Raw genomic sequence first — 26,683 nt, 5'->3', positions numbered from 1 at the left:
GAAGCCCCACCTGCCTGAGGTTCCCCCAGTCACCTCTCCACCCGTGGATGGAGGCAGCGACCCGGTAGATTCCAGAACTGAAGAGGTTGAGGAAGAAACAACAGTGGCTCCGTTAGGAGGTAAAACTCTCTTCGAGCATGGCGTGGCGTGGTGTGTTGGGGTGTGTGTTGCAGTGTCTGTGGGTGTGTGTGCATGCCAGTTGAACGGCACATATGATGTGTGTGCGGTGTTATGCATCTGGTCTGTGTAAGGTGTCGGGGTGTCGTGTATATGGTGGGGTGTGTATCTGTGAGTTTATGCATGAGTATATTTATATGTGTGGGGGTACAGTTTAGGGGCAGAGGGTTGGGCATATGGTATGTGTGTGCGATGTATATGATGATCGTGTGTGTCATGATGTATTGGTGACATGTGTCCGAGTGTGTGTACATTTCTTTGATGCATAATGTGTGCGTGCTGTGTGTGTGTGTGTGTGTGTGTGTGTGTGTGTGTGACTGGGTGAGTCCCACCTGTGGATCTTGGGCACACCCAGAGCTGCCAGTCAGCACTGACTAGCCCTGGCAGCTGCCAGCAGGGCATCAGCAGGAGGTCAGGCTGCGATGCTACTTGCAGTGGGCCTGCTCCTCTGTTGGGGCGCATCTGTCCTTACATGTCTGCAGTAGCCCTTGTGGAGCCCAGGGCCACTACTTGGCCATCACTCCAAGCTTGACTGCCCCTCTATTCTCCTCCAGCCCAGACCCTCCCTGGAGGGGACCAGGGGAGGACAGGTGACACCCTTCACGTGGGCTCGGATGTGGCCACCACGTCAGATGGTGTGGAAGAGGTGAGGCCCCCTCCCGTCACCCTGACCCACAGCACCAAGGCCACAGGAATTGCCAAGACCCAAGAAGACACTGCTCCCTGGTCTGCTTCCAGTGACCTTCACAAGAAGCTCCCAGGGCCAGGTTGCCCCTCCTTCACTCTGTGACACACATACACCCAACCCCACTCTGCCCGGCTCACGGAGGGCGGCCACAACCACCAGGGAGAACTTTGCCCAACTCATCCCAGCTTCCCAGCTACAGAGGCCTCCTCTCTCATTCCCAGCTGGGCCTGAGACCCCACTCTCCAGGCCTGAAGGGACAGAAGGGGGAGCCTGGTGCCCAGGGTTTGCCTGGCCTACCCGGCCCCCAAGGCCCTGCAGGTCCAGCTGTCCAAGGCCCGGATGGCCCCGCCACACATCCTGTCCCTGGGCCACAGGGACCCCCTGGACCACCAGGGAGGGATGGCACCCCAGGAAGAGACGGTGAGCCAGTGAGTATGCACCCCCTCTCCGCCGGCTGTAGCAGAACAGGGTGCTGAGGGGTGGTCCCTACTGACCAGACAGAACAACAGTGGGCCCCCTGGGGGTCCCGGGATGGCATCACTCCCAGAGAGCAGAGGCCCCCATGCAGAAGCCAGGGCTGCCCTACTTCAGAGCCACCCTAAGGCCGAGAGCAGCGTGTGTCTGGGGTCGGTGGTGTTCAGGCCTTAGTGACGTCCCGTGATTTGAGGGACAGAGTAGGCTCGGTCCCCGCGCATACGTGGGTGATTGGTTTCCACGGAAGAGTAGGGCTTTGCGGGCGAGTTTTGAACATCGAATGTGTTTCCATGTCTGACTCCCAGTAGGAACAGGAGGGGGCGGGGCTGGGGAGAGGTTGGCTGCCTCTCATGGTCTCTCTTGCCCCCTGCAGGGAGACCCCGGTGAAGATGGAAAGAAGGTAGGTTGACTTCTGGAGCCAGATGTGGTCTGTCACATCTGCAGGAGACCTTTAGGCTGTTTGGTTTGGTTTTTTGTTTTTTATTTCTTTAACCCTGTGGCTCAATACAGTGATGAGCTTTCTAAATGAAACCATTTTGAAAATGCAAATGAAGTCTTGTTAAGAAAGTGTAACCTCGCCATTGACAGAAGAATCCAGAGTTCGACGTGTGTATTGACATGTTCAAGTTCATGGCAAGGGGCTGAGGAAAGAGAAGAAAAGGGATCAGAAGTAGAGCTTACAATGAATTAGGGCTTAAAAATGAACAATGCAGAAATGGCCCAGAAGTATTTGTGGGGAAGAGGGTGCAGTACAACAAATGAACGCAAGGTGGCAGCAGAGTGACGTGATGCAGAGTCACAGTGCACTCCCAGGAAAGGAAGGGACTGACCTCCAGGGAGAATTCAGACCTGGCTCAGATGTCCACGGAGCAGGGATGTCTGGGTGGGTCACAGTATCCAAGTGGCTCAATTGGTGCGCGTGACCTAATAGAGTTCATTAGAATTTCCTGTCCAATAGACACACCGAACACAATCATTTCCTTGTGCTCATGAAAATTCAAACACGTTGACTGTTTAAGCCACCAGGACCACGCACCGTTTACCCAAGTAGCAACCGTGCGGGCACATTCCCTGTCCACAGTGCCCTCAACAGACCTACCCTGGCACACACACCCGTGGGAATACACATGCATCGGTGGCCCAGTGCACACACCTGCAGGGCAGCACCCCTGGGATCCAGACAGTGCATACCTGTGGGTGCTCACAAGCATGCAGACGCACACAAGCACCTCCATAACAGACAGGGGTGTCAGGATTTATCGAGGTCATCGATGAAGGTGTCACTCCAACATGGTGGCATGCCCACACCCCCCTGGGCAGTTTTAAAGCTGCCGACATGCCCATCTGGAGGGCTGACCCTGTGGTGAATGGCGCCGTGTCTCCATCTGGGGCAGGCCAAGTGCAAACAGCAGGTGTTGGAGCCCCGGGGCAGGAGGAGGCCTGGGGCCACATCAGCATGGAGGTGCTGACAGAACGGCTAGTCCTCCCCTGACCATGCTGCCTGCTCTGTGTTCCAGGGTGACACCGGGCCACAGGGCTTCCCAGGAACCCCAGGAGAGATGGGCCCCAAGGGCGACAAGGTAAGCGTTGACCTCACCTGGGAAGCAGCCCTTGACCCTGTCTGAGCCCACGGGGCTGTGTGCCCTTGGTGCAACAGCCGCATTCTGTGTCCCCAGGGTGACCCTGGGGCCGGGCCACGTGGACCCCCAGGGCCCCAGGGGCCTCCAGGGCCTCCAGGACCCTCGTTCAGACCTGACAAGCTGGTGAGTCTCATGTCCGGGCCCTCTGCGCCCGGGGCTCTTCCCACCACCCACCCATGGAGGGGACTTGGCGGGCTCTATGCCATGTTCCCTGCACCCAGGAGCGAGGTTCGCCAGATGTGCTATTGACCTGGGAAAGCAGCGTGCCCCTTAGACTCTCCTCATCCCAGGAGTGGGGACTCTGCAGGCAGGGTGGGGTGTTCGGGGCTGGGCCCTGCGGTGGGTCTGTAACCCCAGCCTCCTGCTGACTCACCTCTCCGGGCCCTCTCCCCTCAGACCTTCATCGACATGGAGGGGTCCGGGTTTAGTGGCGACATGGAGACCGTCAGGGTGAGTGTCCCCACGGAGGAAGTGTGGGCTGTCTGCGCCCACACGGCCTCCACAGGATCCTTCGGGGCAATGATACGTATGTGAGAGTTGAGGGTGTTGCTCTGTTTGCTGTGTGTGGTGACCACTCTGTCTGTCCATGTTCAGGGTCCACGAGGTTTCCCCGGGCCCCCGGGGCCCCCAGGGGTCCCAGGTCTTCCCGGTGAGCCGGGCCGCTTTGGGGTGAACAGTTCGGACATTCCAGGGCCTGCAGGCCTCCCAGGTGTGCCTGGACGAGAGGGACCCCCTGGCCATCCCGGCCCCCAAGTAAGTGTTTCTGCCACCTTCCACCTCTTGAGCTCCCCTGGGCCTTCTGGAGTGGGTGTGGGGCACCAGCCTGCTGGTCTGTCTGTCTTCCCGTCTGACAGCTTCTCGGTGGACAGCTGAGGACAGCCAACTCGCTAGCTTCTGACTCGTAATGCCTGTCTAGTCGCCTTGCTTTTCTTGTCCCTAGGGACCCCGGGGCCCTCCAGGAAAACAGGGGCAGCGAGGACAGGATGGCCAGAAAGGAAGCCTCGTAAGTTCCCCCCCATCCTACTCTACCCCTGACCAGGGTACACGTGGCCAGTGATGCATGGCAGTAGCCCGATGGTAACTGGACCCTGGCCGTTTGGGGGTCTGGCCAGGAGACCCCTTGAAAGAGAAATGCTGTAAGGTGCCAACACCAGAGCCCAAGGCTAAAGGTAGCTTTCCTTCAAAAGCAGCCGACATTGTCTTCGCCAGCACCCAAGACCCCAGGGGCTGCGGCCCCTGCAGCTCAATTAGAGCCGAGTAGTCGTTGCCGACAGCTTGTCTCCGGCGATACCACCCAGAGACCTCAGTAGCAATGCTGTTTCATAATACAATTTAGACCAACTCAGATTTGGAGTAATGCTGATATTGCCCGCGATTTGACGTGGCATGCCACATTGCAGACTGTTTGCATTGGATCCGTAAGAGGCTGCACACACCTCTGACTGGGGCTCCCAGCCACGGTTCCCTGTGGTTTTCTGGGGCCTCCAGGGCTGCGCACGTGTGGCTGGTGGAGGTGAGACTAGATTGCCCTTGAATGAGGACCAGACCATTTCTGGCTGAGCAGCAGGAGCTAAACGAACCCTTTAGCACTCGCTCTGCTCTGATATTTGGAGACAATGAAATTTAAAGAACAGATCCATTTGGGCCAAATGTGTCCCTGCCTCACCCTGCGCAGGGAACTATAAGGTTCCACAGGAAGGGCTCCGGGGCTGGCTCCCGTGCCAGCACTGCCTGCTGGTCTTGCTGGAAGCCAAGGAGCTGGGGTGCATCCCTACCTCCCCAGGGGTCCCGTTCTGCATGAGATGAGCCTCTCAGCGTTTACACCGGGTCTCCAGGAGGATAAAGGCAGTACCCCTGGGCCAGAGTGAAAGCAGGGCGGTTCAGGGCACAGCTGACCCAATCCTGCAGTAATTCCTCTGTATTGTTCCACAGGGTGAAGCAGGTGCGCCAGGACCTAAGGTACGTACACCACTCTCATGACCTGTTCTGCTGGGGGGAGGGGGGAGACACCCTGGTGAGTGGAGCCTCTCTGTGAGGCCGCCTGTTCCTGGCCAGGGACCCAGCATCCACCGGGCAGCCACCTATTCCTACTCCGGGTGGTGCTTGCTGGTGACTGTTGAGCCAGCCTTGACTCCTAGCGGCCTCCTGGGCCGAAGAGAGCCTGTAATTCAGAGCACCTCGCTGTCCAGCAGCACTACCTCAGGGAGTGCTCTCCTGTGAGCCACAGGGCTTTCTCTGGATGATCTTCATTAGATCAGCAGGCCTCTCTCCCTAGTCTGTCCCAGTCCGGAAGCTCTGCTGACACTTGTCCCCCATGGATGACGCTGCTCGTGTTTGTAGTGCCAGGGGCACGGCTTCCTACGTCTCAGCAGCCTGCAAGCTGTCAGCACAGTGTGCCTGGCCCTGTGCCGTCCTCACAGCCGTCCCTGTGCCGGAGCCCATGGGTGGAGCCGCCGTGTCCATCCCTCGCCTTGAGGGCCTTCCTCTCTCCTGCTGCCCCTCTCCTTTTCCTAGCACGAGTTCCCGCAGGGCCTGCCTGCTCTCTCCTGACGCCAGGCCCAGCGTCTGGGCCCTGCCTCTAAGGAGCACGCTGGCCATCTCTCGGTCCGCCCGTCATCCCGGGGTGCCTTGAGAGTTGCTGTGATGCTGGAAGCTATGTCACTGGTATTTCACATGCCAGCAGGGTCCCCTCAAGGGAACAGCTTTCAGCGGAGCTTCCAGATGGAGGACAGACTAGGAAGGAGGACTCGGAGGAGGAAGCAGCCCCTGAAAGCCTTGTGCGGGAGGCTCTTTGGGGTTAGAGCCTGCTCGTCGAAGGAGGTCAGAACTCCTTTGGAAACCTGCTCCCGGGTGCACGTGGGCAAGAAGAGGCCTCTGGGAATGTAGGAAGAGGAGAGGAGTCGGCTCTGGGTGGGCATTGCCCTTGTGGCCCGAGAACCCAGCAGGGTCCCTCCCTTACTCACAAGGGAACTGAGCTCGTTCAGGCTTGCTTTTGGGGTGCCACCCTGATGCCTGGGTTCCACTTGAACCCCTGGGGTTCCTCTGCCCCAGGGGCCAGTGCCTGGGAGAACGGGCTGAGGGGGCTAGGGATGTTCTCAGGGCTCGGGCCTACTGAGTTGAGGGGCTTCTGGAGGGAGTAGCTCAGCCCGTAGAGGACCAGAGGCCCCAGTCTAGTGGTGGAAATTCCAAGCCAGTTGAAGCCCCATTCTGAAGGTCCTGGACCTCTTCTGGAGGCAGGTCTGGGGTCCAGGGCCACAGACTGCGTATCTAACTAGCAGTGGCCGACCCAGCTAGGGAGGCAGAGGGGCCACCTGGAAGGTAGGTGAGCCCCAGCAGAGCTAGGTGCCTGTGGCACACCCCCTTCCCACCACAGGCAGACCAGGAGGCACGCTCTAGGCTAGGCTAGGGCCCCTTCAGGTCAAGAGCATGATTCCTTCCAGTCCTTCCCGGGCAGGTCAAAGGTGCTGTCTGCCAGTGAAGCTACGGGACAGAGACTAGGACTTCAGACCCGGGGGCTGGGGCGTGCGGGCGGAGGGGGGGGGCAGCGTGAGCCCCAGTAAGGAGGGATAGGGAGAACAGTTGGAAGGGGGCTCAACTGTGGAAGGAAGGCTAACAGAGAAGTGCAAACATAGGGTAAGGTTTACAGTCAGTGCAGACCTGCATATGTGTTCTTGTTCTAAGTTGCCCTCCCTGTGTTCCTGGGGACCCTGTGTGTCCCCAAGTTGAATGGTCCTGTGGGGTTTTCTTGGTTATAATCTTAATAGAAGTGGAACCCCAGATCTTTCTCGCTCAGAACCTCTGGGTAGGTTTCACTCACCAAGCTTTATGTTAGCTCCTGAGCCCAAACCTTACCTACCATGAGCGACCTTTATGGATATGCTCAAATATATGAATACACACACGCACACATGTATGCACACACATCTGTACATAACTCCCTGCCATCAGCTAATGTCAGCTCAAAGGGTAGACCAGCCCCTGTGAGTTTCCAACACTGTCACTCTTTACGGGAGTAGAGAAGGCCTGTGTTCTCCCGAGGAGCAGCTGGTGGTTCGAACTGCTCACCTCGCAGTTAGCAGCCCCCCCACAGCCGCCACGCCGCCAGGCCCCTGAGGTACATGTAGATAGACACATGTCATAGAAATGCGAGCTTCAAGTTCTGGGGGAAAGGGTTAAGATGAGAGAAAAGTCTAAATGCCGGGGGAAAGAATACTAAAAGGTGAGATTAGAAAGGTTAATAAGATCCCAATAAAACTAGCCCTGGAGACAATCAGGTGGCGACATGTTAGTACTCTCTAAGCAGACAGTGACCAGCAGGGTTAAGGAGTGATAGTAACATTTGGGATAAAGCTATGGATAGAAAAAGGGGTGGGGTTTCCAGGGGGGGGGCGGCAGCGGCTGGTGAGTAGGCCCCTCCCTGGTGAGGGGCTGGAGGAGAATGTGGGTCCCATGAGAAAGTGGCACCTGCACTGTGTCCCCATGGAATCCGGTGGCCTCTCTCCCATGAAACAGTCCTGACTGACACGCAGGGGTGCCTTTGCATCTTTGCTATGTACCAGCCGAGCTTGCCTCAGCCCTCCAGCGATCCCATTCAGGGACCCCTGAGGCCACGAGGACACTGGATTCCAAACTCTGCCCCCCTTCTGAGATAGGGACTCTGAACCTGGGAGCTACTCAGTGCCCCCAGGATCTTGTGTGGATGATCCTGCACTAGCGCCCTCTACTGAAGCCCTCTGTCCTACCCCCTGATCTCCGTCCTCCGAGCTCCACCTGCCTCCTCCTACCTGTTCCAGCAGGACCTGTTTGTCGCACCACCTGCCATCCCTGCTGGCTCCTCCTCCCAAATGTCGCCAGTGGCCCTGGGGTCCTGAGGCCGAGCCCGCACCCTGGCTCTAAGCTCCGCTCTCTCCCCTCTCTCCCATTCACTCCTTCCAGCAGCGCTGGGGCTTCTTCCTGCTCCGGCTGCAGCTCCTTCTTGCTCCCCCCAGCCGCGGGGGCCTGGGCCGGAGGTAACTCAGCCATGGGTGCGGACAGCATGCTTCGCCCCGTGCCCGGCATGCACCTCGAATGAGGCCTGAGGCTAGTGCCTCTGTCTTGCTGCTCAGTGAACACAGTTGTCCCCGACCCAGCAGAAAGGCTCTGGGTGTGACAGCTTCCATGCGTTTTCAGTTATGTTTTCATCATGCTATGAGAATGGGGAGAATTGGGGTGCTGTGGACAGCGTTGGGGTTCAGCTGTAACCCTGAGGACACAGAATCACCCAGTCCCTCTTCCCACTCTGCAGGGAAGTCAGGGAGACCCCGGTCCCATTGGTGCTCCTGGGACGCATGGCCTGGCTGGAGACCCTGGACCAGCTGGACCTCAAGGACCCCCAGGTCCTCCTGGACCCCCGGGGCCACCAGGACCAGGATTTGCAGCAGCAGGATTTGTGAGTAGCAGCCAGTCTGCCACAGGCAGGGCACTGACCTCAGCCCACCCCACTTGTCACCTCATGATCGCTGGTCGGGGCAGGTGGGAAGGAAGCAACCTCCACCCTGCCCACTGCTGCAACTGCCAGGGTGGGAGCTTCTCTGCCCCCCACCCACTCACCCACAATCCCTGTGCTGGGAATGCACCTAGCCCACCCTGCCCACTTGACCTTGTTCTCATGGTCTCTGGATGCTAAGGGGACTTCCATGCAGCCCCACAGCCCTGCTCTGAAGCCCCTTCCGGTTCAGGACTGCACAGGGGCCCTGAGGTCGCGCCCTGCAGCAACGGCCCCCAGCATGGCATTGACCTCGCTCACCCCGAGGGTGGTCTCCTGACAGAGCAGAGCAAACCCAAGTATCCCTTCCATGTTTCTCTCCAGGATGACATGGAAGGTTCTGGAGGGCCCTTCTGGTCCACCGGCTCCACCGGACCACAGGTACTGCCCAAGGGTGGGTCCTTGAGCCTCCAGAGCAAGATCCTCACAGGAAGATGCCCCTGGTCTGGCATCTCGAGGACAGTGGCTGTCCCATGGGGTTGCTAGGTGACTTGCTCTGGGTCACGGTCCCATCCTGGCTCCTGCACCCTTCTGAAACCCTCCACTGTGAGCCCAGAGTCAGTGGAGGGGAGAAGCTCGTCCCCAAGATGGGCAGAGGCTGCAGGTTGTCAGCAGAGACCACTGGGGTGGATTGGACCCAGGAAGAAGCCATCGGTTTCCTCATATGACTCTAACTTAGGAAGCAGCGTCCTTTAACCTGAGTAAGATTCAAATCTCAGCATCCCAGCGAGCCCCCACTGAATCTGCCGTTCCAAGGGCCTGGTCAAGGCTGGGCTCAGCAAGGCAGCACCGTGCCCCAGATAAGATAGCACAGCCGGGATACACCAAGCACCCTGCTAGCAAAGGGCACCCAGGGAGGTGTTGCATGTGGGGAAGCAGGGGGCGCCCCTGTCCCTTAGGAGCCCTGGTTAAGGCTCCCCTTTGCTAAAGGTGCACACGTACTTAGTTATTATTCTCAGTTAAATAAAAGGTATCCAGGGAGGACCTCAGGACCCCCACTTGGGACCCTCATGGCACCTCCTCGGCCCCGTTGAGACCCAAGCCCGTCCACACCGCTGGGCAGCCTGGCTGACCAATGCCCACAGGTCTTCGTGGAGCTCCATTCTGCGGGGTTAAGGCAGTGAACCAGGGCCCAGAGGCCGCACTCATGCCATTGCTTCTTTGCCAACAGGGACCCACCGGCCCTCCAGGACACAAGGTCAGTGAGCACCGCACTCAGGGCCCCTGGTTTCTGACCCCCGGGGGTAGACTTTGCCAAAGACAGAGAAGCCTATGGGGGGAACTAAAGCCCCACACAGCCCCTCTCTGAGCGCCACACAGCAGGAGCAGGGGACCTTTGTCCAGCTGTCCACTCGCCGTGACCTGGTCCTTGCATTCCTGTGTCTCCAGTGCACGTGCCGAGGGGCAGAGAGACAGGAGTCAGTGAGGAACTGGGAGTGACCTCCACCCCCGCCCTGCTCAATGGCTGGGAAGCCCCAGTGTGGGGCAGTGGGAAAAGGGGGGCTGGCTGCCCCTCAAGGGCTTGGGAGCATCTCTCCCAGGCCATGTGCTTTTGAGGACAAATAAGAGCCCCATGGGTCTGGCATCACTGCCCCGTTACCCCTGCATCCCCAGGGGGACAGGACAGGACAGGAGGCCCAAAAGGGATATCACCTAGGTGTGAGCTTCTTGGGGTGAAACTAATGGAACAGTCGGGGGACAAACAGCTTCCAAAGCAGTCTAGACCGTGTGTCCCTTAGCATGTGACTTACTGACCTTGACTAGTAGTGGGCCTCAGGGCCTTTGCACAGGCTGCACTATGCACCCCAATGATCGCCTCAGCCCTGACAGTTGGGTGTGGGCCTGGGGGGCTGTGTGAGATGCTGCCATCATTCATTAGCACCCCTCCCTGGAGGCTCAGTTAGAGTGGGAGGGTGGTGCTGCTGCAGGAGGGGACTTGCCTGTGCACTGTGCTCACAGGGGCACTTCATCCATTTTAGGGGGATCCTGGAACACCTGGGGCCAAGGTGAGACCCTTTTCTCTGGTTCAGATAACCCAAAACCCCCAGTTCAAGGGCAAGGGACGGGGCTGCAGTTCCTTCTGTCTCGTTCAGCCCACCTCTCAGCCTTGGTAAGTAAATGAGGTGATATGGGCACACTCCAAGGGTCCAGTGAAGCCATCATGCCCACCCATCTTTCCCAAGACCTCCTGGCAGCTACCACTAATGTACCTGTTTCAAAGCCAACCCCTCCGACATCCACTACCACCTAGGCCTGGTCCCCGTGTCCCCAGACGTACTCCTCCTTCCTGCCCTGGGCCCACCAGGCCTCCACCTGGCACCGACATCCCCCCCGTCCCCCGCAGCCCCCAGTGTGGGGAGACATGGCGGTGGAACAAGGCCAGCTCCCGAAAACCCACGGGGCTGCAGCCATGCGCCTGACGTGTTTCTCTCGCATCCTTCATCCAGGGCGAAGCTGGTGGGGACGGCCCTGCAGGGTTCCCGGGCCTTCCAGGCAGAGAGGGTGCAGCCGGGCCCCAGGTGAGAGAACTGCTCCTTTGGGTCCCCTGTGGTTGGGGGTCAGACGGCTCCTATCTGCTGACTCTGCGCTGGGAGTCACCAGAGAGGGGGGAGCTCCTGCAGGGCCATATCACGGGCAGGGGTGACACCTGGGGACCCGGGTGTTCCTGGTCCCCCCACATCACCCCTGGATCCTGTGAGTGGCTCCCTGGAGCACAGGCCCTGGGTCCACACGGCTTCATGGAGTTGTGCAGTCACCACCTGACTTCTCTGTACCCATTTGTGATCAAGGTGAACCCTCTTCCTCCTTCCTGCAGGGACCCAAAGGCGACAAAGGCAGCCCAGGAGCAAAGGTGCGTGTCCCCAGTGAGGCCGTGGGAGGGGTGCTGCTTACTGCCCTCTCTCTCTGCTATGCACGTGTGGCCCCAGAAACTCAGAGAGGCCATCAGTGCTGGGGTGCCTGCCCTGTATGGGGAGGGGCGCTGGGACCAGGCGGGGAGAACACAAAGCCCGCACCACAATGAAGAAGCGCAGAAGACAGGTGTGGGGCACAGTGGTCCCTGGGGGATGGGTAGAGTGCCAGGCTGCAGGGTCATCAGGGTGACTGGACTTGGCCCATAGATGCCTTATCATGTCCTGTGAGCTCCAGGGATGTCCCTCTTCAAATACCGGTTTGGCTACGGGGTCCTGGTCACAGCCGTGTGACAGTTCACCCCCAGCCCCTTGCTGAAAGGAAAGAGCTAAGAATAAGGCCTTCTCTTCCAGGGTGACCCAGGAAAGGACGGCGTGGGGCAGCCTGGACTCCCAGGGCCACCTGGACCCCCGGGCCCTGTGGTCTACGTGTCAGCAGAGCAGGACGTAAGGGCACGATGCGCGAATGCCTTTCCCACCCAGGCGCCCATGCCCACTGCTTCAGTCACATCTGGTGCAGTGCACATCTGGTGTAGACCACTGTGGGCTGGAAACAGGGGACCTTCGGTCAGCACCACCATAGAGTGACCCCAAAGACACATCCATTTCCCAACTTACTTCCCTCCTTCCCCCCTGTTGGTTCTACTCAGAACCAGCCACTGGGCCTCCTTCTGGCAAGACATTATTAAAAGGAAGAGTAAAAGATCAGGCAGGGAGCCCAGTGCTTTCCACAGGAGAAAGACGTTTGGAATAGATGGAAAGTCGAGGTTAGGGGCTGAGAAGCCACCCCCCCCCCCCCAAGTATCCCAGTCGGACATGAGCTCTGTGGTGTGGGGGCCTGTGCCTGCAGGTGGGAACAGATGGGCAGCCCAGTCCTGTCACGGGGGCCAGACAGGGAGGGAAGGGCAGGCCACACCCTTTCCTTGGAAACTGGTCTCCGTGCGCATGCTCCCCGCAGTGACAATGGGTCCTGGTGCCCAGGGGATCCAAGGTGGTGGACCACACAGATGGAGCCCTCTGGAAATGACCCACTTACAGTTGATACTAATCGCCCCAGGCTGGGCCCCTGCCTCCAGCCTAGAGTGTGTACCCCAAAATACTCATCCTCAATCTAGGGACCCGTCTCAGGAAAGGTAAAAGGGGCTTTCCCTTTGCTCTGTGACAAAGGACCATGCCAGGGTGTAGAACATTCCTCTGCCCGGGGACTCCATGGTTCCTTGGCTGCCCTGCCATGGCTCCTGGGAAACCCCTTGGACTGCTTGTTGGCAGCATGTTTCTTTTGTCTGAGCTTGTCACCTGTCCCATCCCCTCCTATGTAGCCCCTGCACTTGGTAAGGCCAGGGAGGGGCCACAGAGCCCCCTGGGTAAGCAAGCCACACCTTCAAAGCAGACAGTGCAGACAGGCCCCCAGCTCAGAAACCAACTTCCCTGACTGCGATGGGAGCAGCCGCTTAGTGCAGACCTAAGAGTAAGGCTTGAGGGCCAATGTTGGCTTGCGTCCCAGCTCAATCCGCTGTGTGATCTAGAGTGTACTCCTTAACCGCTCTGTGCTCAGGGTCCTGGTTACCACCGGACAGGGGTGTGCGGAGGGATGTGGCTGAGTGTGCGGGCAGCTAAGAGCAGCCACCTCACAGTCCCTCACCAACAGTCACAAGACTTGGCGCGTAAAGCAGGACTCAGGCAGAGCGAGCACTCCTGGCCGGGCAGCCCGCTAGCACTACCCGGTCGCCACTTGTCTGCCCCATGTAGACATGGGCAGACAGGCCCAAGCCAGTGGAACCACCGCTACAGGACAAGGCCATGCACCTGGAGTTGCGCAGCGCAGTAAAGAGAAAGCACTTCACAGCCACAGTGCTGCGGGTGTGTGCGCTTAAGGATAGCCCGGGCTCACTGTCGCACAGGGGCGCTGTGCTGAGACCCAGGTCCCTGTGCCCAGACGTCAGAACTGCCCAGCCAGGGCCCCAGTGATCACCTGAGCGACCTTGAGACAAAAGCCAGGAGATTTAGGAAAGCAAAGTTTTCTTTGTGGATTTAGTTTGGGCCGTTGTTCTGTGGGTGCTTGTAAGAGTGTCGGGATGAGAGTTGGAGTTTAATTTTAAATATCGTTTTTCTCTGTTATGTTTCGTCTTTCCTTGCTGGTTTGCTGACAGAAGGTGATTGGGAGTGTGTCGGGACACGAGGTATGGGGTCCCCTGGTTTCTAAGGAGTGTGCCCCCAGCTCAGCGCTCTAGGTGCTGTTTCTGGGGGTGTCTGACACTGCCTTAAACCCTCGGCTGACACGTCCTCTTCCCTGCAGGGTAGGCTGGGGGCTGCAGGTTTTGCTGTAAGTAGCCTCGTGCTGGCAGGCGTGTGGTGGAAGGGAGGTGGCCCTCCCAGGATGGTGGGGGAGGCCGAGGCCCTTGGCTCTTCCACTCCAGCGTGACCTCCTTTCCAGGGACCCGCCGGACCAAAGGGCGACATGGGCTCCAGAGGAGAACCTGGCTCCCCAGGACAGAAGGTGCGGGCACAGGGTTCCCGCCTGGGGCTCCTGTCTGCTGGCTACTCCCACAGGGCTCCATGCCCAGCAAGGCCTGGAGGCCAGCTTCTCTGTGGCCAGAGCCTTTGGCAGGAGCTGAGCTGTGCTTTGATGGACAGCCCTCCTGGGGGCCCTGGGAGTACTCAGTGTCTGCTGGTGTCACATCCGCCAGACTGTGGCCAGGCACAGGGACAGACTCCCGCCTGGGTTCTCTCCCTTGCTGGGACTCCCTCGAGGGTCTCACCAGTGGGGCCCTGAAGAGCGGGTGGCAGCCACGACCTCTTGGAATCCATGGTTCACCCCGGCCGGGCCTCTCGTTCCAGGGAGAGAAGGGCGAGGCTGGCCCCATCTTCCATCCTGATGGCATGGGCCTGGCCCCTCCGGAGAAAGGAGCCAAGGTGAGGACAGGTGCTACAGAGCAGCTCTGAGGGCTGGTCCCTGAGAGGCCGGCTCCTGCTGACCGCTCTGGCTAGCACCGGTCTGGGACTGCAGAGGGCCCTCCTTGACCGCTAGCCGTGTCCATCATCTTTTGCAACCTCCAGGCCCCGGGTCCAAGTCAGCCCCTGAAAGGCCAAGTGAGCGGGCCCCCCCTCTTCTATTAGGCGAGTCCAATCTGCAGGGTTCACAGACTTGGGTGGACCTCACCCATGGGAGAGGAAGGAACCCGGCAGCACCCAGCTCCTTGTCCTCAATCTCCAGGGATGCCTCTCCTCCAACCTGGGTCAACAGGACCCCAGGGAGTACCCAAAGCACCCCCCTACCCCTACCCCCCCTGCACCGCTGGGTCCAGGGAGTGACTTCTCAAAGAAACTGCTGACCCGTGTCCAGCCCGTCCCAGCAGATGATCACACAGTCTGAGAGGGACTGGACCAGTGTCTCCTGGGCGCAGGGGCAACCTAGCAGGCCTGTGAGCAAGGTGGGGCCCTGGATGCTGTGGGGGTGACCTCTGGGCCTGAGGACCCCATGATGTACATACCAGGAGAGCCGCTGCTGGCTGCCCCTGCCTTTCCCTCTGCTCCCTGGGCCCACAGGGACAGGGAGAACCCTACTCAGGCCAGCTAACCCCTGGGACCTGGCAGAATTCCAAACTGCCGAACTTCAGAGTGGGCTCTTTCCATGTGCCCACCGATCTCAGACCCTAGCTTCTAACCATCTCCCAGCTGGGGATCCTCCTCCCCGGTGGGCAGATTTCTACCAGAAGCTATGCTGACAATCCGCTTGTTTCTGTTCAGGGTGAGCCAGGCCACCGAGGACCCCCGGTGAGTATGAACAGGGTCTGCCTTAGGGGCCTGCCCCCCATGCAACCATACTTGTGGCCAATGCCCACTCTGGGGTACCAGCCACGCAGAGAAGTGAGGGGTGGGGACACGGGGCCTGCCACACCCCCACATGTACTCTGGTCCCCAGTGCTGCGGCAGGCCCCCTCTGAGCTTGCATCTGCACTGAGGGTCCTGCCCTCCTGGGACTGAGCTCGCCCTTCATGTGCAGTCACGTGTGTGTGGACATAGCCCCATGGCCTCAGCTGCACCTGCCAGGCGTGGGGGTAGGGAGCACTCGGCCACAGCCCCTTGTAAACTCTGGGCAGTGAGTGTTGGTAGGTGTGCAGCTGGGGGGGTCCTGGGGCAACTTGGGAGATAAGGTTCTGGGACCCACACCCCCGTGTCCCCTGCTCCTCTGTTGACTGACCCCATGCCCTCTGCTCTGTAGGGACACTATGGACGACCCGGGTACAAGGGCGAGATCGGGTTTCCTGGACGGCCGGTGAGGACCCCTAGGGGCATGGGGGCAGGGCTGATGGGAGACCACGGAGAGGGTCAGGGGTGCCCACTCACTGTGCTCTGCCACAGGGTCGCCCGGGGATGAATGGATTGAAAGGGGAGAAAGGGGAGCCGGGGAACGCTGGATTCAACATGAGGGTGAGTGGGCAGCAGCCCAGTGGGCAAGGGTGTGGGGAAGCCCGGGCTTCACTGGTGACCACACCTCTACCGGCGGTCAGTCCGCAGCTCCTCGACCACACACACTTTCATACATGTACGCTCACACACATATACTCATACACACACTCACACACACACTCATACATACACCTACTCTCTCACACACATATATACTCATACACCTACACACACACCTGAGCACCCTGGAGTTAACTTTTAAACTCTGAAGGAAACCCAGGCCGCTCGGCAGCACCCCAGCCCCAGGCTTCCTATCATCCTGGGGGAGTTGCCAGGTGGCCTGAGGGTGGCAGGTGCAGGTCCCTGGGAATGGAAAGGGCACCTTGCCTTCTAGCCGGGTTCCACCTTCCTTGTGCCGGGCAGAGGTGCCGGTCTGTGGCGGGCCGGAGCTGAGCATGCCTGACCAGCCCTTTCCCTCCTCCGCAGTGTCCACCCGGTCCCCCAGGGCCTCCGGGGCCCCCTGGCCCCGCTGGAATGCCTGTGTACGACAGCAATGTAAGTCCCCAGGGTGCACGTGCGCATGCTCCTCTCCATGGGCCCTCTGGCCACTCCCTGCAGAGCACCTCGGGGAGCCTGCGGGCCTCCTTTCCTCCGCCTGAGCTCTGCTCCCTGGTGAAGCTGGCGGAGACAGCCTGAGCTCTCTGGGCCCTGGGGGTGGGAAGCTAAGGTGCGAGGTTGATCCTGTGAGCAGGTGTGTGGCCCCCATAGACCCTGCAGGTCCACCTGAGTGTGGGGCTGCCCTGCTTGGAAAGGGCAGACTGGACATGGGAGTGGGTAGGCTCCGAGGTGTGGGTGCTGCTGAACATTTGAGCCCTGTGGTGCGGTGCCCCACTTCATACGGGAAAGCTGAGGCTTGGAGAGATGAGCCACCAGACCCTATGGCCTCTCCTCCTACAGCCTCCATGGCCCTGTGTGCCCATGGGGAGGGTTCTTGGGTGGGCCGTGGCCTCGATGGTCAAAGCAGCACACACTCAGTGCTGGCCTTGCCCCCTTCCTTGGTAGGCATTTGTCAACTCAGGCCGCCCTGGGCCTCCTGGATTGCCAGGTAAGGATGCCCTGTGGGCAGCAAGCTCGGGGAGTTCCTAAGAGAGGCCGAGGGTGCAGCAAGTCCCTCCACCTGTCCTGAGCTCACAGCCGACAGCTGTCGGTGGGCAGAAGGGGACAGCCCTTTGCAGGGATGCTGTGAAGTCAGTGGCAAGCCCAAGAGGGTTTCTGAATCCCTTTCCAACCCTGGGCCTCCCATCCCCGGGATGTCTGAAACTCCCGGCATCTCTGATGGACAGGACACCCCCATCCTCACAGACCCCAGTCCTTCATCCTGACTACCCCTGCTTCCGCCATACAGCCTTCAGGCAGCCCGATTCTGAGCTAAAACTCAGCACAGGCAGACACAGCCTGGCCCCTGCTGTTCTTGTGACAGGCCCCCTCTGCTTGACAGCCCTGAGCACACTACGGGGGGAGGGGGAGAAACACACAGCTCTGTGGGGGCAGCGCACGCACCTCTGTCTTTCACAAGCTCCGCTGGCTGTCCCCAGTTTCTCTCCCTCCCCACCCAGTGTGGAGGCCCTGCTGGAGGGGGTCTCTGTTCCCTGATCCCTTTTCAGTGATGGATCTATCTCATCTCTGCCCTTCCCCCCACCCCACCCCCCACCAGGGTATCAGGGGCCTTCTGGACCGAAGGGTGACAAAGGAGACGTGGGCCCACCCGGGCCCCCAGGTGAGTGGGCCCCAGGCACCTCAACTGCAGAAGTGTCTCCAGCATTTGCTGTGTCCAGAGCCCCAGCACGGCAGCAGGCCAGCATGGGGACCACAAAGGGTAGCTGGGGTGGGGGCAGCCTTACTGGAGGAGCCTGTGGGGCAGCCCCACGCCCCACCTGCTGAGAGCAGGGTGGCAGCCTGCCTGGTGTGCTGAGGTGTCCTGAGGTGCTCTGCCCCCACCCCGCCCCGCCCCAGGCTGCTCAGCCAACAGCAACTACATGTCACCTTAGAGCACGGGGGAGGGGTGTCACAGCAGGGCCGTATAAAGGGAGAAAGGGGGCTGGAGGGCAAGACATGGGACACACGGTGGCACCTGTGTGTGCGACTGCAGAGCCAGAGAGGGGGCTGTCAGGCAGAGGCAGCGCTCAACTTCAGAGCCAACCAAAGATGGAAAGAGCACCGTGTACATGCAGGAGTTCCGCAATCCAAAGACGGGCGGCTTCTCAGCATAAGAATGAAGAGCCCGAAGACCACAGGGAGGGTTAACTGTGGAAAGAAGCCTCGAACTCAGATGCACCCAGCCAGTGAAAACACTCAGGGGCAGCCAGTTCGGAGGATGAGAGGGGGCCAGTGTGGAGAAAGAGAGAGAGAGAAAGAGAGAGAGAGAGAGAGAGAGAGAGAGAGAGAGAGAGAGAGAGACAGACAGACAGACAGACAGACAGACACATACACACACCCCATCCCCCGGCGTTCCACGGTTGGTGGAAGCCCCCAAACGAAACCCACTGCCAGGGAGTCAATTCCAAGTAACGGCAACCCTGCTGGACAGGGCAGAATGGCCACTGTAAGTCTCTGGCTGTACATCTGTACGGGAGCAGAGAGCCTCATCTTTCTCCCGAGGAGCAGCTGCTGGGTTCCAACTGCTGGCCTTGTGGTGAGCAGCCCCAGGCCTCACCCGCTACACTGCAGGGCTGCTGACTTTCCTCCGTAGAAGGAGAGGAAACCCATCCTGACATGTGGTCACAGAGCACGGCCACCCTGGCACAGGCCTCTGGACGAATCCCACAATCATGCTCCAGAGTTAGGCCACGGGACCTCCCTTTAGATCTGCTTATCGGAGGTGACCTTGCTCTTGTCTGGAGGAGTAGGGGGCAACAATGCGGGTGAGGGGGCTCCCCCGGAAGCTGCAATGGCACACTGTTGTAGGGGACTGGTAATGGGGCCCAAGCAGGTGGTTCCACAGGTGTGCACTTGCCACCATCCAGCCAGTCGTGCTGGCTGATGCCGGGCACCCCCAGCCCTTGTAGACTACCCAGCAACCAAGTGGGTTCAAATGCATTGTGAGTGGGGCCTCCCCGCCCCATCCTGGTCAGCGTGCAGGCTCTGCAGGGCAGCCAGGGGCCAGCAGGGTCTCGTGCCTCAGCCGCCCTGGGTGGCTGCAGTGCTGCTGAGGGTGGGACAGGGAGGGAGGTCTGGTAGCTGCAGGAGTCACGGGGGGTGCTCACACATCCTCTCTCTCTCCTTCCCCCATCCCTCCCTGCGCATCTTCAGGGCAGTTCCCGTTCGACTTCATGAAGTTGGAGGCAGAGATGAAGGTGAGTGGGCCATCAGAGCTAGACTGGGGCCCTATATCCCCATGAGGGACATGAGGGTCTGTTCTAGACCTGCCTGGTCAGGAGGTTCCCTGCAATGGCTGCACCAGCCTCGGGCCCCATGAGCAGGACCCCAAGGACGTTTACCTCGGTTTTGTGGGAAACCTGAGGGAATGGCAGGCTGCAGGGAGGAGCTCCTTCTCAGTGGAGGGAGCTCCAGGCCGGACTCTGGAAACTTCTGATGCCTCACCTTGGCTGGGTGGGAGAACGAGAGGGCTCCGGCCCCTAACAGCTCACTTTGCTTCAGACAAGCGCTTCTACCAACAGGGCGAGAAGGGTGACCGTGGGAACGCTGGGCAGAAAGGAGAGAGGGGAGAACCGGGGGACAGCGGATTCTTCGGCTCCAATGTGCCAGGCCCCCCTGGGCCCCCAGGATACCCTGGGATTCCGGTAAGCTGAGTCTGGGGCCGCTATAGCCGGTGCAGACAGTCTCCAGGGTGCAGCTGGGCCCAGGGCCAAGGACAGGTCCCCTCCCGCCAAGCACCACACCCAGACCCAAGAGGCTGTGGTCTGTGAGCTGGACCCTCCTGAAGCAGCCTGTTCTCCTGGCCCTGCCCCCATGTCTTTACACCTGGGGGCTGAGAGGAAGGTGGGTACATGCGGAGCCAGGAAGAGGGGCCCTGTCTTTCACTGGCGCTCTTGTCCCAACCCCCACACAGTAAGCCCTAAAACAGCATACAGAAGGGGTCTCTGCTGCTGCTGGGCCTTAGGGACCACCCTGTTCCCATGGGGGTGTCCTAATCCACCCCTGGGCTCGTGTTCCAGGAGAAGGGGAGACGATGGGGTGGGGGGCAGGGGCTCCGAGGTGGGTGGCCCAGCCCTCTAAGGCGTGATGCTATGGGCCTGGGTACCACAGGTAACAAGGTTCTGTATTTTGCCATCTGCCCCTAGGGTCCCAAAGGAGAGAGTATCCGGGGTCTGCCTGGCCCCCCAGGCCCTCAGGGGCCCCCTGGCACCGGCTATGAGGGGCGCCAGGGGCCACCTGGGCCTCCTGGTCCCCCAGGGTCTCCAGGACTGCCCTCATTTCCTGGCCCTCACAGGCAGAGTAAGTCTGGCGGGGAGTGGTCCTGGTGAGCCTCAGGATGCAGAACCACCTGCCCAGCCAGGGATGGCCATGACCTCCCCCTCTGCTCTCTCTCACAGCCATCAGTGTTCCTGGCCCCCCAGGCCCACCGGGTCCCCCAGGCCCCCCTGGAAACATGGGAGCATCCTTGGGTGTGAGTATCCAGGTGGTAGCCCTCTCTCACTGCCCAGCAGCCCCACTCCAGCCGGCCCTCACGGCCACTCCCAACCACTGCCTGGCTGCCCTGATCATTGGGGCAGTGGTTCTCAACCTGTGGGTCTGGACCCCTTTGGGGGTTGAATGGTCCTTTCACAGGGGTTGCCCAATACATATCTGTAGCAAAATGACAGGGATGAAGTAGCAACGAAAATAATGTTATGGTTGGGGGTCACCACAACATGAGGAACTGTATTAAAGGGTCGTGGCATTAGGAAAGTTGAGAACCACTGGTTGGAGGGTGAGGGTTGGCTGCCATGGGGGCTCCTCCAGGGGAACTCCCTGTGGGCCCCACTCTGAGCTGCTGGGAAGAAGTCTGAGCAATGCAGGAGAAGCTGGGCTCCTGTGAGCACCAGGTGGGGGGATGAAGGAGGAGGACAGCAGCACCCATATGCCAGGCCATTGTGCAAGGGCCTAAGCGGCTGCAGGGCTCAAAACAGGCTTGGGACCCCCCTGAGCTTTCAGGGCCATGTGCCCTACCAGGAACGGGGCTCTTGGTTACCTGCCCCACTCCTTCCTAAGAGGGCGCAGCCGGTTTGGGGGACCATCCCTGTCAGAGGCGAGGGACAGGAACTGTGGCCTGCCGCAGGAGGCACCCCCACAGTCACACTGCCCCATCCCCCTCCCCCCACCAAATTGGACCCTCGGCCAGGATCTGGCTGTCCCCTACCTTTAGTCTCGGGACCCAGATTGGGTTTGGGGTTCCAGCAGGTGAAGATCTGGGCCACGTACCAGACCATGCTGAGCAAGGTGCATGAAGTGCCTGAGGGCTGGCTCATCTTCGTGGCTGAGAGGGAGGAGCTGTACGTCCGGGTCCGGAATGGGTTCAGGAGAGTTCTGGTGAGTTCCTTGATGGCAGTGTTCTGCATACATGGGGCTCACAAAGCCGTCTCGCCTTCACTCATGGTGTGCACAGCGTGAGAGGAAAGCAGAAAAGTGAGAAGCCCGGCCACAAAGCGCCTCGTTCTGGCCCCTGCATGTCCCTTCCCCACTGGTGGGGCGTCCTCTGGAGCAGCATCAACCAGCGCTTCTCCCAGAATGCTATAAGGACCAAACACTATATGTGCTAAGAGTAATCAGAGACTAGGTCCCGGGGTGCTGGGTCTTTGTTCCTCGTGTGTGTGTGTGTGTGTGTGTGTGTGCGCACGCGCGTAAAGGTAAACACAGGCACACGCAACCAGTCAGTCCTCACTATTTGCAGATTTTGTATTTGTGGATTTGCAGCACCCAAGTCAGTATTCACTGGCTTTCACACCCATTCACAACATGCAAAAACTGGTAAAGCCATTAAGCCACCCACCCTGTGTGCATATTCCCAGCCAAGGTGAGCAACGCTCATTCAGCGCTCATTCAGTGTTCATGGGGCCCGTGAGGAACACACCTCAATGATGAGCAGTTCCTGGGTGCATGTGCCTCTCGGTGCAAACAAGGGAAGGCCCTCGGCCCTCTCACCACCCAGCACACAGGTGACTTGGTGCTAGCGTTCATCCCACTGGTGTTTGCGGGGCATTCTGCATGGCCAGCCCAGGGCTGCAGGTGGACCCTCAACCCCTCTGTGAAGAGCTCCCCAGGTACTGTCGGGACGACCTGCGCCTCGAGTCTCTCACAGGCAGGCTCCTCGGGTGCCTAGGATCATCTAGTTTGTCTAGAGTACCTCCTTTTGAGCAGATACAACCAGCCCTCTCTGGTCCTGTCTCAGTGCCACAGGTGAGGCTGGACAGAGGTTGACTTGGCGTTCCTGAAAACTACCCCTTCCCCAGAGCCTCCTTTGATGAAGCTCTAATTGATGCAGCTCCTGACCTGGGGTCTCCCCACATCTCGTACACCCCAGTCTCCTCTGGCCGCCCCCTGCTCAGTGCCTTCATTGGCCACAGAGGCAGCAGACGCTGGCCAGACCCCCACGATGTATGAGGCGGACACTGGGGTTGTGTGCCTGTGCCAATGCTGAGGGCTCACATCCCGGTTGGCGGACGGATAAACCGTGGCTGTTGCCAGCAGACAGTTCGAAGTGAATGTGCTATGGCGGCTGGGCTGGGCAGCTGGCAGGAGGTCAGAGACCCCTGGAGTAAACCTGGCATTCTCTTCCAGCTGGAGGGCCGGACACCACTGCCACTCGGGACGGTAAGGAGCCTTTCTTTCTCCCATGGGTGTTAGTCTACAGGTCTGGGCCTCGGGGCTGGTACACAGGCAGGCAGGACGGGCTCCACGGTATTGGAACGACAGTGGTGCGGCAGAGGTCTGGAAGTCTGTACCCTGTGGCCAGCTCCTGCTGGGGTGGAGTGTCTCCGTGCCACTCATCCACAGCGTCTGGGGCTCACTGCTCCATGCAGGATAGAAGCTCTGGGAGAGGAAATCCTCTCGCCATTGCTTTATCTTCTCTGTCGGGATGCCAGGTACAGGGATCTGCTGGGTGACAGGTGGGTGGCAAAAGGAGTAAGGAAGGGGAAGACTGGCACTTGGGTGGGCAGAGGGTTTGGGTGTACTTGGCTCCCTGGGGTTATGTCTGGAGCATGGCAGGGTTCTCCATGGTGCCCCCCCCCTCCACGCCCATCTACACTCCAGTCCAGGGCCCGCAGGCAGTCGCTTAGAAGGCCCGCCCCTTCTGCCTGGGGGGTGCAAACTGGAGTTGGAGGAGGGCGGGGCCCTGTAGGATGCTAACAGTGGAGGGGGGTGATGCCCCTGCCCTCTTCCTCAGGACAACGAAGTGGCCGCCCTGCAACCCCCTGTGGTGCACAAGGACAGTCCGTACACCTGGCAGGAGCCCCCACCCGCTACGACTCGGAACTGGCGATCAGATGCCGCCAACATGGCCAACCACGCCCGCCTGTCAAACCCTCCCTACTCCCACCTCCTGCCAGCTCACCCCACCCTCACGCCTAGCCACGCCCACCAAGACTTCCAGCCTGTGGTGAGCGCCCTGGGGCTGGGTTGAGGGCAGCCAGAAGGATGCAGACTTGAAGGAGGGAGGGGCTGGATGGAGCCCACCGACCTGTGACCCGTGGCACCCCCTCTTCCTCCCAGCTCCACCTGGTCGCCCTCAATGGCCCGCTAACAGGGGGCTTGCGTGGCATCCGAGGCGCCGATTTCCAGTGCTTCCAGCAGGCGCGGGCTCAGGGGCTCGCGGGCACCTTCCGCGCCTTCCTGTCCTCGAGGCTGCAAGACCTGCACAGCATCGTGCGGCGCGCGGACCGCGGGGACGTGCCTATCGTCAACCTCAAGGTGGGCCTGCCCTACTGCCCTTTAGGGCCATCGCTGAGATTATGGGCCCCGATCGGAAGTGGGATTGCAAGGATGGCAATGGAGGGAGCGGGGATGGCGTGTAGGCCCCACCCACTATGAGCGACTCTTAGGTAGGCACACGTGGCCCAGCCCCAATGGAGTGGGCGGGCAGGTAGGTCGTTTTAGACTTTACATGTACTCATTAGGCTGACTTCCCCAGTGAATTCCAGAGGCCCCATCCCCCACAATGTGACCAACATCCCCTTATCCTATGTGGTCCCTCTGGGAGCCCTGCACCCTTGCCAACAGTGGGGTGCCCTGGGCCATGCTCCAGCCCGTGGGCTAGGCCTGGGCTTCCCCAACTCAAGATCAGTCCTGAGGTTGATGGGAAAGGAAATGTACTTGGGGTGCTGCTCAGGTACCAGCCCATGTCCCCACCCTTAGCACCTACCCTTGGGCCTGCAGGTGGGCTGTGCCTAAATTTCGGGGGCTGAGTGGGGTCCTCTTGTGGTTGTCTTCAATGTCAGCTTACTCCTAACTCTGGACTGCTGCTGACTGGGGAGGGCTGCAATGGTGTTCCAATGTCCCAGGAGCTCTGGGGTTCTTAGGAATCTGCTCCAGGTGGGGAAGGGGGCTAGTGCCCTGCTAGCCAGGACCTGGGGACCAGAGCCCACCACCTGCATCCAGGGCACAGAGTATGGGCCCTCTCCCCTGACTGGGATCCACCTGTCCTCCCGACAACCCATGGCCCAGGCCTGTCCTGAAGCCAGGAGGTGACAAGTGGACCCTGCCCCCTTTTCCTCCACAGGACGAGGTGCTGTTCCCCAGCTGGGAGGCCTTGTTCTCGGGCTCTGAGGGCCAGATGAGGCCCGGGGCTCGCATCTTTTCCTTCGACGGCAGGGACGTCTTGAGGCACCCTGCTTGGTAGGTCCCCCAACCACAGCCCTGCTGCGCAACGTGTGTGCAGGGTGGTTCTGGGAGGGGCTTCCGATTCCCTTTAAAACCCCTCAAGCAGGCAGCCTGGTGAGATGTGCCTAGACTCACTGACTTGAGCGTGTATTATAGACGGGGGCTGCATGCTTGCTGTTTAAAGTTGATCACATCTAGGAGAGCATGAAGATCATCAGTGGCATTTTTAAATGAAAAAAATTAACCCCACCCTAGCTCACCCACCGCCACATACACGTCTGCCTGTCCTCAGCTGTGCTTCTGCAGGTAGCCCCTAGAAGGTGAGCTTCTTGGTGCAGTATAGGGCACGCGGAATGCTGGCAGAAGTTGCTGGCTCGCCCTCAGAAGGCTTTGTCAAAGCTGAAGCGGCGTGTGCAGACCTGTTACCACAACACCCCTGTCCAGAGAGTGGTGGCACTGGGGGCCTGTGTCTGCACTCACTGGTCACCCTGAGCCATACACATGGGGCCATGGTACTGGCTGAGATTGGGCCACATAGTGGAGCTTATCTGCAACAGAGGCAGCAGGCTGAGGTGCTCAGAGCAGCCTCATTTGCTTGTTCCCTTCGCCCCCTGGAAGAACCAGTGGCTGGATGGCTCTTGGCCTGGTCCGGGGTGAGCCACTCCCTTTTGGTAGAACAGGGTCGCTGAGAGTCAAAGAAGCCATGCCTGTTGTGGCCCCGCCTTCCTGTACCCACGCCCAACTAACTCCTCAGTCCAGCCTGGCCTGGCCTCCTCTGTTGGGCACGGCGGGGGCTTGCTGACGGCAATGTCTTGCAGGCCCCAGAAGAGCGTGTGGCACGGCTCGGACCCCAGCGGGCGGCGTCTGACCGAGAGCTACTGCGAGACATGGCGGACAGAGTCCTCGGCAGCCACAGGCCAATACTCTTCACTGCTGACGGGCAAGCTGCTGGAGCAGAAGCCCGCGAGCTGCCGTCATGCCTTCATCGTGCTCTGCATTGAGAACAGCTTCATGACCGCCTCCTCCTAGTGAGGCCTCTGCTGCTCAGATGGACGGATGGACAGGTGTCCACGAAGGAGGCCCAGGCCACTCTTGATGGCAGGTCACGTGTCTAAAGCTCTGCTGCCTGCTTGGAACCTGGAAGGTCCACGTTTCTGTATAGTCCATGTCTTCATGTAACCCCTCAAGAAATAAAAGGAGCCAAAGAGTGTATTTTTTAAAAAGTTTTAAAACAAGACCTGGTGCCGAGACTTTCTCCCAGCTGGCTGTGGCCCAGGTCCTCAGGAGTACCTGCGTCCTGCCTGTGCCCTCTCAAAGCCCATCCTGTTTGAGCTGCCCCTGCCCTCGCCCCTCAGTGCCCAGCAGAGCTGCCAGCAGTGGAGAGGGCTTTCCACCTGTTGGTGAGAACAATGGCAGTTACCTCATGTCCAGGAAGCTAGCTGCCTGCTCAGCCTCTCCACATCCAACACTGGTGCCTGAGCTCTGTCTACTGCCACCTCCACACACCAGACAGCAGTTGCTTCTGGGGGCCCCCTGCCTCAAAGCCCATCTCAAGCCATTGTCTGGGCTGACTCTCAAAAGGCCATACCCAGAATGGCCCAGTGCTGCAGGGAGCTGCAGCAATCAGGGCAGGACAGCATCCCTCAGGCCAGACCCCACCCCTGGGCTCCCTTGCCTGTAGTTCCCAATGACTCCTGGGCCCAGCTAGGGCCTCATTCAGACTACATTCCTGACTGAGTCAGGGCACCTCGTTTACCTGCCCAGACCTGAGGGGCTTGGAAAACCACAGTGGGGTGAGGGGCAGGTGTACTCCTGGCTAGGATGCAGCTTGGGGCCTGCCCAGCTGAATCCTGCGACAGGGTTGACCCAGTTGAACAAAGGAGAGCCAGAGCCTGCTCAGCTGCACATTGACTGGGCTGCACTGTTGGGCATCCTAGGTTTTGGGTGGATAGAGCCTGCTGGGGGAGGGGGAGGTAGAAAGGGGTGTACTGAGGCTCTGAAAGGGGCAGTGGGAGTCCACACCCTGGTGGGGCTGGAGTAGTCC

At 59.8% G+C, this 26,683-nt stretch overlaps 1 protein-coding gene across 3 annotated transcripts in view; it reads left to right on the top strand.

Moving 5' to 3' along the window:
* Positions 1-25,874, top strand: part of COL18A1 (collagen type XVIII alpha 1 chain) — a 105,642-nt gene extending 79,768 nt beyond the window's left edge. The window contains exons 6-42 of one of the 3 annotated variants that reach the window (XM_075542196.1): positions 5-119; positions 732-823; positions 1,087-1,293; positions 1,713-1,739; positions 2,857-2,919; positions 3,016-3,102; positions 3,376-3,429; positions 3,574-3,732; positions 3,920-3,982; positions 4,912-4,938; positions 8,264-8,407; positions 8,828-8,884; positions 9,675-9,701; positions 10,483-10,509; positions 10,951-11,022; positions 11,319-11,354; positions 11,767-11,859; positions 13,566-13,592; positions 13,709-13,735; positions 13,847-13,909; positions 14,251-14,325; positions 15,160-15,186; positions 15,635-15,688; positions 15,775-15,843; positions 16,309-16,377; positions 16,885-16,927; positions 17,537-17,599; positions 19,132-19,175; positions 19,500-19,622; positions 20,124-20,277; positions 20,376-20,449; positions 21,220-21,351; positions 22,600-22,632; positions 23,207-23,419; positions 23,533-23,730; positions 24,539-24,654; positions 25,458-25,874. In XM_075542196.1, the coding sequence (XP_075398311.1) occupies positions 5-119; positions 732-823; positions 1,087-1,293; positions 1,713-1,739; positions 2,857-2,919; positions 3,016-3,102; positions 3,376-3,429; positions 3,574-3,732; positions 3,920-3,982; positions 4,912-4,938; positions 8,264-8,407; positions 8,828-8,884; positions 9,675-9,701; positions 10,483-10,509; positions 10,951-11,022; positions 11,319-11,354; positions 11,767-11,859; positions 13,566-13,592; positions 13,709-13,735; positions 13,847-13,909; positions 14,251-14,325; positions 15,160-15,186; positions 15,635-15,688; positions 15,775-15,843; positions 16,309-16,377; positions 16,885-16,927; positions 17,537-17,599; positions 19,132-19,175; positions 19,500-19,622; positions 20,124-20,277; positions 20,376-20,449; positions 21,220-21,351; positions 22,600-22,632; positions 23,207-23,419; positions 23,533-23,730; positions 24,539-24,654; positions 25,458-25,668 (3,165 nt within the window). In that variant the 3' untranslated portion in view covers positions 25,669-25,874. Of the gene's footprint in view, positions 1-4; positions 120-731; positions 824-1,086; positions 1,294-1,712; positions 1,740-2,856; positions 2,920-3,015; positions 3,103-3,375; positions 3,430-3,573; positions 3,733-3,919; positions 3,983-4,911; positions 4,939-8,263; positions 8,408-8,827; positions 8,885-9,674; positions 9,702-10,482; positions 10,510-10,950; positions 11,023-11,318; positions 11,355-11,766; positions 11,860-13,562; positions 13,593-13,708; positions 13,736-13,846; positions 13,910-14,250; positions 14,326-15,159; positions 15,187-15,634; positions 15,689-15,774; positions 15,844-16,308; positions 16,378-16,884; positions 16,928-17,536; positions 17,600-19,131; positions 19,176-19,499; positions 19,623-20,123; positions 20,278-20,375; positions 20,450-21,219; positions 21,352-22,599; positions 22,633-23,206; positions 23,420-23,532; positions 23,731-24,538; positions 24,655-25,457 lie in introns of all 3 variants that reach the window. The other 2 variants (XM_075542195.1, XM_075542194.1) reach the window with 2 other exon arrangements.
* Positions 25,875-26,683: the final 809 nt, after the last annotated feature.

This window comes from Tenrec ecaudatus, chromosome 2 (assembly GCF_050624435.1).
Source record: "Tenrec ecaudatus isolate mTenEca1 chromosome 2, mTenEca1.hap1, whole genome shotgun sequence".
In the NCBI taxonomy this organism is placed as follows: Eukaryota; Metazoa; Chordata; class Mammalia; order Afrosoricida; family Tenrecidae; genus Tenrec; species Tenrec ecaudatus.
This window is presented reverse-complemented; position numbering and strand designations above follow the sequence as displayed.